The sequence below is a fragment of the Grammomys surdaster genome, unplaced genomic scaffold (assembly GCF_004785775.1).
Source record: "Grammomys surdaster isolate TR1022 unplaced genomic scaffold, NIH_TR_1.0 126248, whole genome shotgun sequence".
Lineage (NCBI taxonomy): Eukaryota > Metazoa > Chordata > Mammalia > Rodentia > Muridae > Grammomys > Grammomys surdaster.
Genome location: NW_021621048.1, coordinates 7790840 through 7806171, shown reverse-complemented (window position 1 = coordinate 7806171; position 15332 = coordinate 7790840). Strand labels below are relative to the sequence as shown.

General features: G+C 39.5%; 1 protein-coding gene across 1 annotated transcript in view; it reads left to right on the top strand.

The window, feature by feature from the left end:
* Clstn2 (calsyntenin 2) overlaps positions 1-15332 on the top strand; it is a 598183-nt gene that overhangs the window by 237102 nt on the left and 345749 nt on the right. Inside the window, exon 2 of the mRNA XM_028758966.1 lies at positions 7998-8120. Within this exon, the coding sequence (XP_028614799.1) occupies positions 7998-8120 (123 nt within the window). The remainder of the gene's footprint in view (positions 1-7997; positions 8121-15332) is intronic.

Below are 15332 nucleotides of genomic sequence, written 5' to 3'. Positions count from 1 at the left end.
CCCTGATTCATATTCTCTCTCTCTCTCTCTCTCTCTCTCTCTCTCTCTCTCTCTCTCTCCCTCTCTCCCCTTTTCTCTGTCTGTCTGTCTCTCAGATAATTTCATACCTATATAATATGGATTCTGATTATTATAACTTACCCAATCTCCCTCCTGCCCACACGATCCATTCACTTTCTCATATGTCTACTTCCTGCATAGATGACATGTTTCCTGTTATTGTTGTTGATTTGTTTCATTGTTTGTTTTATTTTGGGTTTTTCTGAGACCCACCGACTTTCACCAGGATCGTTGTGTGACCACGGTTCATATCTATCCATCAGAATCCTCATCCTGGAATAAATGCCGTCTTACTGTCTCTGGTTCCGTGCTCTGATCCTCTTCCTTAGCTTGAGTCTCTTTCTTCTTGCTTGTCCCTCTTTTCTGTTGTGGTTATCATGCATTCTCTCTTAGGCTGACAATTCTTTGAGAATAAGACATGAATTCTTGCTCCACATAGTGAGGCTAGGTTTGTACATAAAAAGATTCACCCTTTTAACTGTTGCTCCATGCATTTTGAAAAATGACCATGTAAATGTAACCGCCACAATCAGAATAGAAAGCAACTCTCTCATCCCAGCAAGCTCCTTGTCCCATCTGTCCTTACACTTTTGTATTTCTAGACATTTATAGAATGATACCAAGTACCATGCAGCCTTCCTGTTTGACCTCATTCACCAGTGAGTGGTTAGGAAGTTGACCTGCTTCCCCCCCACCCCCCCACCCCACCCCCAGGTATCAGCATCTGATCTATTTATATTGCTGTGTGAATCTCCATTATCTGGACACACCCATTGGTTTTCAGTTTGACAGTATTCTGAATATAAGGTTTATGATCATACAGAGGTCTTCTGTGTAGTTAATGTTTGAATTTCTCAAGAATCACATAGGATTGGAATTGCTGGGTAGTTTTATAAAAGCAAACAGAATCCTAATTAAACTGTTTGCATCATTTTATATTATTTTCCATTTTTAGTATCAATGAGGAGAATCCCAGTTGCTCCGTCTGAGTGTGGTACTACCTCCTTCACTGGAGCTACTTGAGCAGCAGGATGCTGAGAGCCTGCTGCACCTTTAATGTAAATGCCTCTGATATTCATTGAGGCAGGGTATCTTTCCATGTTCATATTTTGTCTTTATATATTTATTTGATGACAACTCTGTTTAGTTGTTGGTCATTTTTATTAGACTGTTTATCTTCTTCTTAGAGACTTCTGAATATTGTTTATATATTTTGGATACAAGTCTTTGATCTGATATGTTCTCTAAATAATTTCTTCCAGTCTGTGGCTCCTCAAAATTATTTTCCCGAAGAATGATTTATTTTAAAAAGAAGTTTCTCATTTTATGATATTTTATTTATCAATGTTATATTTTTATCTGGTTGTTTCCATGTCCCTTCTGGTAATCTAATCCACGGACACTGGAGTGTTTTTTATACTTTCTTATAACAATTTTATAATCTTAATTTATATGCATAGAGCTATGTAAGTTCTGTTTAGAGACAATTGTATGGATGTAGTGTAGTAACAGTGAAGTTTGTTTTAAGATGTACAAATATCTATTTTTTTCCCCTCAGGAGCATTTAATGAAAAGTCTATCCATTCCTCCATGAATCCTTTGTGGGTAGTGAATTCGCCACTGAGATGTGTTTATTACTGGACTTAGATCTTTCCAATGAGCTACATACCCACCTTTGTATCAGTGCCTGTACCATCTTGATTCTGCAGCATTTCAATAAATCTGAATATTAAGTAGTGTAAATATCCCAACTTTGTTCTCTTCAAAATTATTTTGACAATGTGTCTTTTTTTATTAGCATATGGATTTTAAATTTTGATAATAAAAATTCCTACTGGTACTTTCTAAAGACATTTAAACTCTTTATCCCTTGTTTCCTCTCCCAAGTCCTGAGATGGTATCCACAGAGTTTCTTTGGGTCTATTGGTCAATTCTGGGGACATTCAGTCATGTTTCTATTGAAACTCCCAATTCATGAATACAGTCTCTAAATTCAGGTCTCCAAATTCACTCAACATAAGTCTGAATTTTAGAGCCTAGAGACCTCACATGTGTTTTGTGAGAGTTATTCCTAAGTGTTCTGTGGTTTTCATACTAACAGTACTTTTTATTTATCCATAGTCAGTACCTGCAAATGGTACTTTTACTTTATTGTGTTGTTTTACTGACTGTGTTTATTAGAACTTTACAGAATACACTTCTTAGATCTCATTGGAATGTTTCAGCATATAGAGTTTTGAAACTGGAGATCATAGAGTGTGTGTGTGTGTGTGTGTGTGTCTGTGTGTCCACGTGTGTGTGTCCACATGTGTATGTGTATGTAAAAAGACAATTTCCCCTTTTCCGTTGCAAACTGATTCTTTTCTTATTTATTGTATTGGTTTGAACCACCAATAAAATGTCACTGTAGCTGAAGAGTAGACATCCTTGAATTGTTCCTGTTTATATGGAAAAGACATCCAGTCTTTACTATTAAGCATGACGTTAGCTTTAGGATTTTGCAAACATTCTTTAGCAGATTGAGGAACCTATTTAATTGTTCTTTGATAGATATATTTATACATAGATATTGAATTTTTCCAATTTTTAAAAATAATTTCCCCATTCTACCTCAATGCTCAGAATGCTTTCTGTATATTTTATGAATAGTGTATATGTGCATGTGTGTGTGTGTGTGTGTGTGTGTGTGTGTGTCTTCAGGCTAAGTATCTCTGAGAGAGTGAGGCCAATGTTCAGGTATGTGGAAGCATAAAATGGATGGGGAGTTTATTGGTGTTTGAATGATAATTGTATTACATTTACCTAAACTCTTTCATGAATTTTTCATAAACAACTTGAGAAATAAACATCATAGATAAGGGTGGAATTATTTAAAAGCTTATATACAACTGAGTAGTGAGGAAGTCCCTATTCATTTCTCAGTAGAAACCTAAGGCAACCATTAAGTTCATAGAACAAAAATATCTACAAAGGAGGCTGCTTCCAATATGAAAGAAGGTTAACTCAAGCTTGATCCACATAATAAGAGAATAGGGATCCATTTGATTTCCACTGAATAGATGTTGTGCTTGGAATGACCACTGAACTCTTAAGAAAATGTAATTAATTTACAATACTTGCCTTAGCTCTGTGTCTTAGTTACTTTGGTAATAAAACACCATGACCAAGGCAAATTATACGAAAATATTTAATTTGAACTTACAGTTTTCAAAGGGTTAGATGGTAAAGCAAAGGGATAGTGGGAGTAATAGCTGTGAGTTTACATCTTAGTAGGAATCAGAGAGAGAGACAGAGACAGAGAGAGACAGAGAGAGAGACAGAGACAGAGAGAGACAGAGACAGAGTGACAGAGAGAGAAAGAGAAGGGAAGGAGGAAGGGAGGGAGGGAGGGAAGGAGGGAGGGAGGGAGGGAGGGAGGGAGGGAGGGAGGGAGGGAGGGAGGGAGAACAGAGAGAACAGAGAGGATAGAGGCAGAAACAGAAACATACTTGTGGTACCATGAGTCCTTTGAAGTCTCAAAGCCTGCCCCTAGTGACACACTTCCTCTAACAAGGCCACACACCCTAATCCTCCTGAAACAGTTCTACTGTCTGGAGAACATTTGTTAAAAACATGAACCTATAGAGAACAGTCTCATTATACTATGACACTATTATTGGTTATTGGTTTGCAACCTTAAGGATTTGCTCTATAGACAAAACATAGACATTATTTTTGTTTACTTATTAAGATGAAAAACATCAGTCAAAGTTGAAAAACCAAAAAGATTTGAGGAAACTAGAATGTGAGGGAGAAGTCAGTCAACTCCATGCATGTTTGCCTTTTTATTTTCCAAGTGGGACAGTTAAGCCCTTTTGAATCTCAGTTCCTCTCCTGTGAAATGAGATACAAATTCTCACCGCTGTAATTGTAGGGATTAATGATCCTTGGCTGGTGAGATGGCTCAGTGAGAAAAGGTGCTTGTTGCCAAGCCTGAGAACCTGAGTCTGAACCACACAACTCAGGCAGTGGAAGGAGAGAACTGCTTCTCTCTCTGTTGTGCTCTGACATGCACACATGGACTATGGCACATGCATGGCCACACATGTAGATACACTAAATAAATAGATAGATACATAAATGTAAAGAGGATTAGTCACTCCATATGCATGAAGTGCCTCTAATGAAGTAGCCATCTGACTAATAGCAGCTGTGACAGGAATAAAGGGAGGCAGACCTATAGGTAGAAGGAAACCAGCCTCCACTGATGAGGAGGCAGTCTCAGGTTTCAAGATAGTCTATAAACTCCCTTCTATCCAGAAGCCATCACTGCCCAGAGGCCACAATGAATCGGAATATTGAAAAGATAGAGGTTCTGAATCCAGGATATTTGAGGGACAGGATGTCCTGTGTGTGACATCATCACCTGCTTCTTGTAGTTGAAGATGTTGAAACTCTGAGAGGCTCCTTGCCTCACTTAATTCCACCCACAAGTGTCTAAACCAGAGTTGAAACCTGAAACATGCCTTCACTGTGCCAGGATCTGAAATGCTAGGTGAGCTCCTGGTGTCTGCTTGTTATACTTTTCTAATGAATAGGCCCCTAGGTTTAATTAAGGAAAAAAGAGATTAATTGTTTCTCCCAACAGCTGCAAATTATTTACATTGCATTTGTGTTGATGGCTAATAAAAGAGCAATGGAGTATGGGGACAGCCCGGAATGGCTGTAACTCTTACGGAGGCCATAATGAAGTGCAAGTCTGAATGACAGGATATAAGAATGGATGAGCCAACTGCCCCATGCATCCCTGAAATGGGCAGAGCTGCTTCCCGCTCTGAGAAGGATTCAATCAGCAGAAATGGATCTCAGGGGCTCAGATTTGAGACTAGCTTGACACGTATCCCTGCCCCTGCAGACTGCCAGCCACTCACTCGGTTTGTGGTTGCTGGGGAATGGGTGAGAAATAGAAAGATGGAAAGATGGTGATTTAGGTGTGGTCCCCCACCAATGCTGGGACAGCTCTTAAATGAACTTTTGATGGATGATGGATTGGGAGAGGGAAAGGGCAACAGAATTAATCTCAATTCTCTGAGCTCTTGACTTTCTGTGGCTACTGAAAAGTTGGTATAATCCATTACAATAACATGGTATTCCATGAACTTTTCCAGGAGAGCTGTGAACACACGTACTCACCCCAGGTGGAGCAGCAATGGTAGGCCAAAGTAACAATCCCAATTTTAGCTAGCCCAGTAAACTAATGAATATATTGAGCTTACTTACGGCACCACATGTGAGGGTGTACTTCTAGTAATGTGTGACCCCCAAACAGTTATGTCACCAAAACCTCTCACGTCAGCACAGATGAAGACTCCCTTATGGCTGTGTAGTTGGAATATCCCTCATTGAGGCTTCCACTCTCCACTCTAGTACTGTTAGAGACCATATGTGGCTAGGGCAGGATTTCATGCAGTCCGGAGGTGTTTTACGAGGGAATAGGAATCTTTGGTGAGAGTCTAATGACATACATCCTGGGAGGGAATCTCAATAGGTCCAACATGACTCCTGAGTGGAATCACACCTGCTTTCATTTAGATGGTTATAGCTGTCATGCTATGAGGACAGCATTCTGCAATGTGTGTCTGTTATATGTGTGAAATAATAAATGTATTTTTGTGTCTGTGAATATCTTTGGTATATGGTAACATGCTAATTTTCATCTACTATGAAATATGTAGTGGACATCTTGAGAAAGACATTCTTTGTAGAAACCTTTTCTTTACCATTTTTACAATGATCACACCTATTTCACAAGTTGCTGTTGGGAAGATATAGGACCACAACTTGGAATCTGTGGGGAAGAGTGTGAGGGTTGACAATATTTGGCTGGTGTATTATTTTGCTTTTTAAATTCTGCTTTGCCTTCTTAATTCTGTGGGTATATGAAAAGGATTTAAAAGGAAGACCAACAACTTCACAGTGGAAGGATCACTGTTGATGTGTATGTGGAGTGTTGACTGGAGAGGGAAGGATGGTTTTTTGGGAGATGAGCTGAAATGTCCTTGTAGATATTCACATGGTATCACAGGGACCAAACAAAATTTAAACAACACTCCCCAAGGAGCTTAATGGCTTAATGGTAGAAGTTGGATATTTACCAGAGATGTCTGCATGTGAGCCTACAAAATCTTGTGACATCTTATCTCAACCTTCTAGCCATCGTTAGTTCTTGTTAGTATATTAGAATTGCTTGGTGTGCTTTCTATGTAGTACCGTAGACTGACTACCTTCAGAAAAATGGAAATGTACCATGTCACACTTGGATGCCTGACATCTAAAATGAAAGTATTGCAAGAACATTCTTTTGTACTCTGGGAAATGATCAGGTGGAAACTTCCATCCTGGATAGTACCTAGTGGCTAGTAGAAGCACAACTCTAGTTTGTGTGTTGGCGCGTGCATGTGTGTGTGTGTGTGTGTGTGTGTGTGTGTGTGTGTGGTGTGTGTGGGGTGTGTGTGTGTGTGTGTATGTTCATGGTGCTGATACATGTCTCCTGTAAGAGAAGACCAGTAGTCAAGCTTGAATGTCACTCCTCAGGTCCTGCCCATCTCATATTATTATTGCACAGGGTCCTTCATTTCAACCTTACTCATTTATAAGCTGAGTGTCCAGGAATCCACCTGTTTCTGCCTCCCTAGTTCTGAGATAGAAGCATCGGCCTCCAACTTAGCATTTTGCCTAAGATATAATCTGAGGATCAAACGGGTCTTAATGCTTATACAGCAAGCACTATACCAAGTGAATTATTTTCTCAGGCCAGCTCCAATCTTTCACAGTGTGTTTCTTAGGTGCTTGGCTGTTTCTAGGTGAAAATCTCACCCCCTACCTCCTGCTTTTTAAATATTTATTTTTATTTTATGTGCTTGGGTGTTTTGGCTGCATGGATGTCTTTGTACCATGTCTAGGTACTATGTCTGTGCAGTGTCCACAGAGGCCAGAAGAAGGTGCCAGCTCCCCTTAGAACTGAAATTATGGACAGTTGTTAGCCACCATGTAGGTACTGAGAATTGCACTGTGGTCCTCTGGAAGACCAGTCAGTGCTGTTAACCACTGAGCCTGCTTCCCTCCCTCCCTCCCTCCCTCCCTCCCTCTGTCTCTCTGTCTCTCTCTCTCTGTCTCTCTCTCTCTGTCTCTCTCTCTGTCTCTCTCTCTCTGCCCTCCCCACCCTGAAAAATTTCCCTTTTAATAGGGACACCAGTCATTATCATTTAAGATCTACCCTAGTAGCCCCATTTTAAAACAGATTACCTCTGTAAAGATTTTATTTCTAAATAAGGACAATCTTTAAGGCACTGGAGGCCAATATAATTTTTGAATGCACTGACATTAAACCTGTAGCATGTTAGATATATGTTTATGCAGTTGTTCATTAAACAATGTATAATTTGAATTGTTCAGTTTATTGAAGAAAAAGTTTAATTAATATATAATAGACCACTTGAATAGTCTTTAAATCATCAGAAAATACTCAGTGTTTGTTGAATATTGACATATATATGGGGACTTGTACATATGTGTGTTTTATATGCATGTATGTTAATCTGCTAATGATATCTACAGATGGACCCAGTTGAGTTGAGGTTAGAATTTCTAGCACACAGTATAATCTGCTGATTTGTTGACTGATAATGAATTTTAACTCAAAAACATCTATTAATCGGCGACATTAGAAATTTTAACTCTTAATAATATCTGTCTATATTGATGCTTATCTTATGTGGGCCATGAGTGTACCACTGGGCTATAGATACACATCTCTGAATCTTTTCTACATAACAAGTGGGCTAATGTTTTATGACCTAAGTTGTTAGGTCTATGATGTGGCAAATATGAAACACTGCTAGTTCTGTTTTGTATAAGATATTCACATGATCGTCTTTTTGTTTTGTGTTGTTCTCTAGTCAATAAGCACAAGCCATGGATCGAGACATCGTATCATGGAGTCATAACTGAGAACAATGACACTGTCATCTTGGACCCTCCACTGGTAGCCCTGGATAAAGATGCCCCAGTGCCTTTTGCAGGTAGGATGACTGATATCTTAGTATGCTCAGGCAGGATTCACTCTGGAGGCCTGATAGCAGACCTCCACAAAGCTTAGCTAGGACCTCTAAAAGCTATTGTCACTGCCCTATGTGCAGATATCCTGTGGCTTTCATGCTGTGTGTCTCTTCTCATTGCCAATGTGGACTCTTTATCTCCTTATGGTTAATCTCCTTCACATTGCTTCCCATGGAAGACTATGTTCTTTTGCGTGTGTGTGTGTGTGTGTGTGTGTGTGTGTGTGTGTGTGTGTGATTGCATTTACTGTTTTGGTTTTCTTTGAGACATAGCCTCTCTATGTAATTCTGACTATTCTGGAACTCGATATGTAGACTAGGCTGGTTCCGACCTCACAGAGATCAGCATCTCTGTGTCTCTGTCTTCCATTTAAGATTTATTTACTTTTTATTTATATGACTATACTGTAGCTATCTTCAGACACACACTAGAAGAGGACATCAGATCCCATTACAGATGGTTATGAGCCACCAGGTGGTTACTGGGAATTGAACTCATGACCTTTGGCAGAGCAGTAAGTGCTCTAAACCACTGAGCCATCTCTTCAGCCCCTGTCTCTGTGTTCTACGTAATAGGACTGAAGACTTGTGCTACATCCTCGTTTTTGTTCTTCTAAGAAGTGATAACTTGCTGAGGTGGCCCCTGGAGTTGGTGGAGTTGGACTTGTGAAATGCCTTTGGAGAATTTTGCTCTTAGAGAGATGGCCCATAGACACGACAAAATTTGGACATCACTGTTCCCACTAGCTACATACCACATTGGGGACTTGTATCTTAGTAGATTAGGAAGAAAAGGAAATTAAAAGTATCAAAAAAGATTGCTAAAGGTAGAATGTGACTGTGCCCACTTCAAGGTGAACTTCAAGGTGAGTGTGGCTTTTAGAGGAGGAATTTGAAGTCAGGGTTACTTTGCCCTTTGTGCTTTCTGGCTAGAGAGGTTTCTTGTGTCTTCAAGTCTATTACTGCTCTCACCTTGATGTCCTGCAAAGGTCAGACTCCAGAACAGTTGTGTGTAGGATACTAAACTATCAACTGCTTCCATGGATTTGTGTAAAGACAAGGAAAAGGGCAAAGCCTTGGGTAGAAGGCCTTAGACAAAGAATGTCTGAAGATGCCTGAATCACGAGGAATATTGTTAACATTTTATAACTGTCAAGAGAAAGACAGGAAATTTAATGAAGGTTTTCAAGACCTCTAGAAGATTGCTTTATGATCGATGGGTGCCAGGCTGGGGTTTTCACCATGATGAAGTCTATTTTTTCTGACAGTTTGTCTGCTACATTATGAGCTACTTGGGCAGAAAAAAAAAATGACTCTTTTGCACTTTTAAGAGAGATGCTCTGTGAAGGCCTTTTATTCATTACAGAACATTATCAAGTCGGGAATGATGGGCTGGGTTAAACTCAGTGTTATGTGAAGGTAAGCCCATAAGAATTCTTACAGAGAAGGGAAGACTCTTGAAAGGCTTTATCCTTATTTTCTATAGAATGATAACTACGAAGAGCACCTCACTGTGACTTCTGTGATGTTTAAGGTTGGGGAATCCCCAAACATCTTCCAAATGTCCTCTAACCAAATGACATGTTGTAGTACAATTCTCAGGCCATTTTTTTCTACAAAGGGTGAAGTTCCACCCCAACCTTTTTCAACAGCCTGGAAACAATCTACCTCACATTTCTTCTGAATGTAATTAATATGGTCATAGGTTTAACCAATGCCTTTAACAGTGTCTGGAAATAAGATTTTTGAAGGAAGTATCAGCAAAAACTGTTTGGGTCATGGAACTGTTTGGTTTGTCATTCAGCGTGTGCTTTAAAAATAGATACAACATTTAGAAACTGATAGATTTATTATAAAAATGCAAGATTCTGGTTAATCTCCATGAATCAGATCTCACATACAGAGAGCTGAGTCACAGTTTCCTCTGGATATTTCTGTTCTCCCTCCTTCCCCTTCTTCCTCATTCTCTCCTTCCCTCTCCTGTCCCTCCCTCCTTCCTTTCCTTCTGTCCTAAGAAGCAACATTTATCTGGGTTGACCTGGAATTCAGTATAGATCCCAGGTTGTCCTCAAACCTGTGATTTCTGGCTATCTGAGTGCTGGAATCACAGATCTGTATCATAACCCCCAGTTGGCTTCCTTTTTCATCTATGTGTGAACCCCTTTCTCTTACAATGTATGCACAGAGGCCTTCCCACTGAGCAGAGCTTTATCTTTCCCATTCCTCTCTGTGGGGTTGACCTCTCTTTCAAGCCTATCAGTATAAACTACTGGCCAACTTCCAGGAAGTATCAGGGTGTCCTTTAGTCACTCCAGTGCTTGGAGGCTGAGATGAGCAGTGTGTCTGATTATTCATTATGTCTACCCCTAATGGAACTCTTTTTGTGTCCGGTCATGAACAAGGAACAAAAGTCTACAGCAAAGTGACCCACTCTTAACAGAGAGACCACAATAAAAGGACATTTACATTCAGACAAATCTGATCTTTGAGAGTTTATATTCATAGCAGATTAGTTAGCTTTCTCAGTTTTGAGGGCTTACAGACAATTAAAAAGTTCACCTGGAGACACTCCAAAGTATTTCTTAATTTGAAGCCCCATCAAGTGCCTTAAACTTGAATTTGGATTTTATCAGATGTGCCCACAGTTGTTGAGGCATGTTTTGAAACTGGGATTTGCCCCTCAGCCCAGCCCTGAGTAGCTATTTCCAACCAGAGACAATTTCTATACTCCACCTGTTATTTTTGCAGCTGCCTTAAAAAGAAATCTGGCTTAATGCATCAAAATATAATCTGGCAAGCTCTTAAGAGTAAAAAATAAAGGTGCTCTTTTACTATGGTCAAAGCTATTTTTCTCAGGATTATTTATGGCCAGCTATAAGACAAGACACAGACACTAGCCATCCATCCATGCTAAGGGCATTTATTTTTAAAACATTTGTCTTAAAAAGAAAATACTGAAGATTTATTTCAGATCCCTATCATTCTCATAAAATTGAAAAATTTATATCTGCCTGCTTCATCACTCTCCATGTCAGCTGGAGCTTTTGGTTCCCCTTATCGACCACTCTTGCATTGGGGGTCACTTTCCCCTGCTTTCTGCATGCATCTTTACTTCCTGTTCATCAGGAGAACTGAGCTACACTCTGTCAAAGGCTGTCCCCTTTAAATCATTTTTTCCAACTTTCTTTTTCTTATCTTCTCCTACCTTTTAGGATTTTTAGAAAAAAAATTCTGTTGAAAACTAGTTTAGAATTATGTGCTATAGTAAACAGTGTTCATTTAAATGAAAGAAAAAGCATTGGCTGTAGGAAACATGGAAGTACTGTGAAGTGCACATAAAAAAGCACAGAGCTGCACCCTCCACCACTAGAGACTCAGCATTTCAGGAGGCCTCCTTTCAGTCACGTGTCTATTCTTTGTTAAAAATTATTATCACCTCTTTCATTTAAAATTAGAATTGAGTGCTAATTAAATAATGCTAACACTCTACATACCCTAATGAATATTCTAGAGTTTACCTTCTCCCCATTGGCAATGTATCTATTTCTATTTTGTTGCAACACACCTGCCTTTCTGAGTTTATTGACTATGTGTTTTCAACAGTATGATTAGCTGGTCAAACATTTGCAAGCTCCTGAAACACACTAGATTGCTCTTGCAAGAGTTGTCTGACTTTGTAATCCTATGGACACCATCTGAATCCTCCTCCTCTGGCTCCCATGTCACTCACTCTAATGATGAATTGGTGACAGCATGGCAGAGTAGCTGACTGTACTAGCTTTAATAACAGTATCTGTGAATAAGCTAGGCTTTCCAGGGTTGTTCTTTGGATGAAATGTAAAGAGTGTCTGTGCCACATGCTCCGAATGTGGTGTGTGTTTAATACATTTGTATTTCCTTCTCTAGCCTTTTATCCATGCTTATTTTATGGAAGAAATACCTAATTGGAGTTAAGCAACTTACGCAGAATTCTAGGATAGTTGAACTTGTGGCAGAGACAGGAGTCTGCCTTCTGTAGGACACTCTGAGCTCCATGACCCTATGATTTTGCTCGAATGCCTGTCCTATTTGACCAGCAAAACCTCCACGAGTTGTCAGCCAGCTCCATTAGACTTGCTTGGCTTACTTCTCAACTCAGAGTCTGAGCTCTGTAGGCTTGACCTTCTTAAAGAATCAGACACAGAAAAATCCTCAAGTAATAATGAAAATCCCGTCCGTTGCATGACAAAAAAATGATAATGAAAGCAAGCTGGGCACACCGTGAACTTATTAATTTCTACATGTGCCCCACTGAGGCCTGTTAGGAAACTGTGGAGACTTTTAAATTTGAAGGGAATTAGATTGCCTTTCAGAGATAATAGAAGTACTACTCATTTGTCTACATTGGGCCAGTCTCGACTTGTCTCTTGTAAGGACAGGGCTGCAGAGGATGATCGGGTATAATTGGCTGGCTTCTCAGCCTGGGTGAGTCTCTGAAGGCTGCCTAGAAAATTGTCTAGAATATGATTTGACCTGATTTGATTAGCTGGTTACCATGCTGGATGTGTCAAGGAGTGTTCTTTCTTTCATGGTTAACTCCATTTATCTTCCTATTCAGTTTGGTGTCTGTCTTCCTACCTACCTGTGGACCTATCCAGGGACCTGGTTCCTACCTAGAGCTCAATAGAACCCTAATGGCAGAGACCTTCCAGGGGTTTAGTTGGCCATGATATCTTATAGTAAGCAGGGAAAGAAAAGGTCATAAGCATTCATTATTTCTATTATTTTTAGATAGATGAACATCTTTGTATACTTTATAATGTATAAAATATTATGTTTAAAATCATATCAATATATTGTAGACTTCTTAAATCTAAGTGGAAAATACATCACCTCACATAGTGTGATGTGACCACTCTATGTTACAACACTATGTGTTGTCAAATTAGCAAAAAGTAAAATCACCTGGGCGATGGGCCTCTGAACATGCCTAAGAGGGCATTTCATAACCAAGTTAGTTGAGGTAGGAAGGTCAATGTGAGCAGAATCATTTCATGGGCTAAACCCTGAACTGAATAAAATAAAGGGAGGGAGCTGAACAGCTCACAAATATTGTATGCTGTCCACTTTCTGACTATGGATGTCACGTGGACAGCTGTCATAAACTCCTTCCACTATGAGTTCACTGCAAGATGGACTGCTAAACTGGGACTGTGAGCCGAAATGAACTCTCTCTCTCCTTTCAATTGCTTTTGTCAAAGTATTTTATTACAAGAACAGAAAAGAAACTGAGACACAGTGTTGTCATCTTTTAGTGATAGGATATCACACCTAGCCTACTTCCTCCAAGAGTAATATATTATCACAAACTATAGTCACCTTGCTCAACAGTAAATCTCTTAAATGTATTATTTCAATTATACTGCAACTGTGTATCTTTTGGCCAACATAGCCTCAGCCCCAACAGCCTCTAGTGACCACCATTATATTCTCTACATCTGGTATCAGCATTCTTTAAATTCCACCAAAGAGGGAAATCAGCTGCATTTGTCTATTTTTGCTGGCTTATGTTGCTTATGAGACACACACATTCTTGCATTTAGACTGTCTGCACTTGCTAACTTTATAATCTCAGAGTTGTGGCTAAACTCATCCAAGGGAGCGCTCATAATGGAGACATTCATAGCATCTACTCCTGGGATTAATATATGGATATAATTAGATATTAATGTAAACTGCCCAGAGCCCTGTCTGGCAGCCAGAAAGTGTCCAATAAATCATAGTTGTGTTAGTCATAGCCGTGGTGATGATGAGGATCATCAGAGTAATTGTGATTCTTGTAATCCTCAATAAGCCACAAGTGTTTGCTTCCTCTTTGGTTGATTACAATGGTGCAATTATAATCTGTGATGATGATGATAAAAGAAAAGGGAAGCAGAAGTCTAGAGTTTGTTCTAAGCCTCGATATAGTCACCCAATCAGACTGTTGTCTCAATTCCTCAGTGGCATGGCAGTGTGGAAATGACCAGCCAAATTATAATTTGAAGATTGTGTTCAGCTCCATAAATAAATATCAGCTAGTTAGGAATAAATAGTCTTATATTCTGTCCATAATTTACCCCTGTGGAATAACTTATTGCAAGCTACATTTTCAAAGAATTGCAAACCATGCAACTTTTTATTATAAATGCACACATACACATACATGTGCCTGTCATCCAGTTAATTGCAATTCAGTTCACACCAGCATGTGAAGAGGAACACCTGCTCTTATGGTTCTATTTTCCAAGTAAGGAAACCGGACTTTAGGAAGGTTCATCTCCCCAGGTCCAGGCTCACAGGCCTTAGGTCTCACCTTCTCTCTCCACTCTGTCAGCTGTCCGCTGTGGGAGGCTGCTATTACTGGCTTTAGATGATCTGTATGGCATCAGACACATCCTTACTAAATGTCAATCTCATGCTAGGTTCTTCCCTTTTAACTTCTGTTCATTTGTTTGTTTGTTTTGATCATTCGAGAAGAAACATGTAGTTTAGGAGGCTTAAATCATCATCATCACCTCCTGTACCTGATAATCTCTCTTGGTAAAACAGGAACAGGATCTATCGCAGAGCCTTCTATAGACAACAACAACATCAAACTAAAGTTTTAATAGTGGTCTGTTGTATTTTAGTTAGGCCAGTTTTTATGGAGGTAAGTATTACTGCTATTCATTTCTGGCATTTTCATTTTATACAATTATTGGGGTTTTTTTTAAAGCTAACTTATAGAAAGATATAAACAAATATATTTTGGTGGCTTACAGAAGCATCACAAGTGACTCAAAAGGTCTGGGACAAAAAGAGACATGATGGATAAGCTTCATCTAGAGGGGCGCCCTCATCTGGTGTGTTCAGGAATGGCTGCAGGGCACAAGTTATCTTCAGTCTATATTACCCTGTGACTCTCTGACCTTTAGTCCTGGCAGCATAAATTTATGTATGCATCAATAATTAATGAAAAATAAGGCTCTTTCTGGAGTAATTGGCTTCAGCCACATGTTACATCTTACCTTTCACTGCCAAGAACTGGGTTCAGACCTATGTGTAGTCCACAGTTGGGGCTACCTCTTCAGACCTCACAGAAATGAAACCTAGAATAAATTAGGAAAACATTTATCATACACACATTTATTTAGTCATCCCCCTATTTGGGCTGCG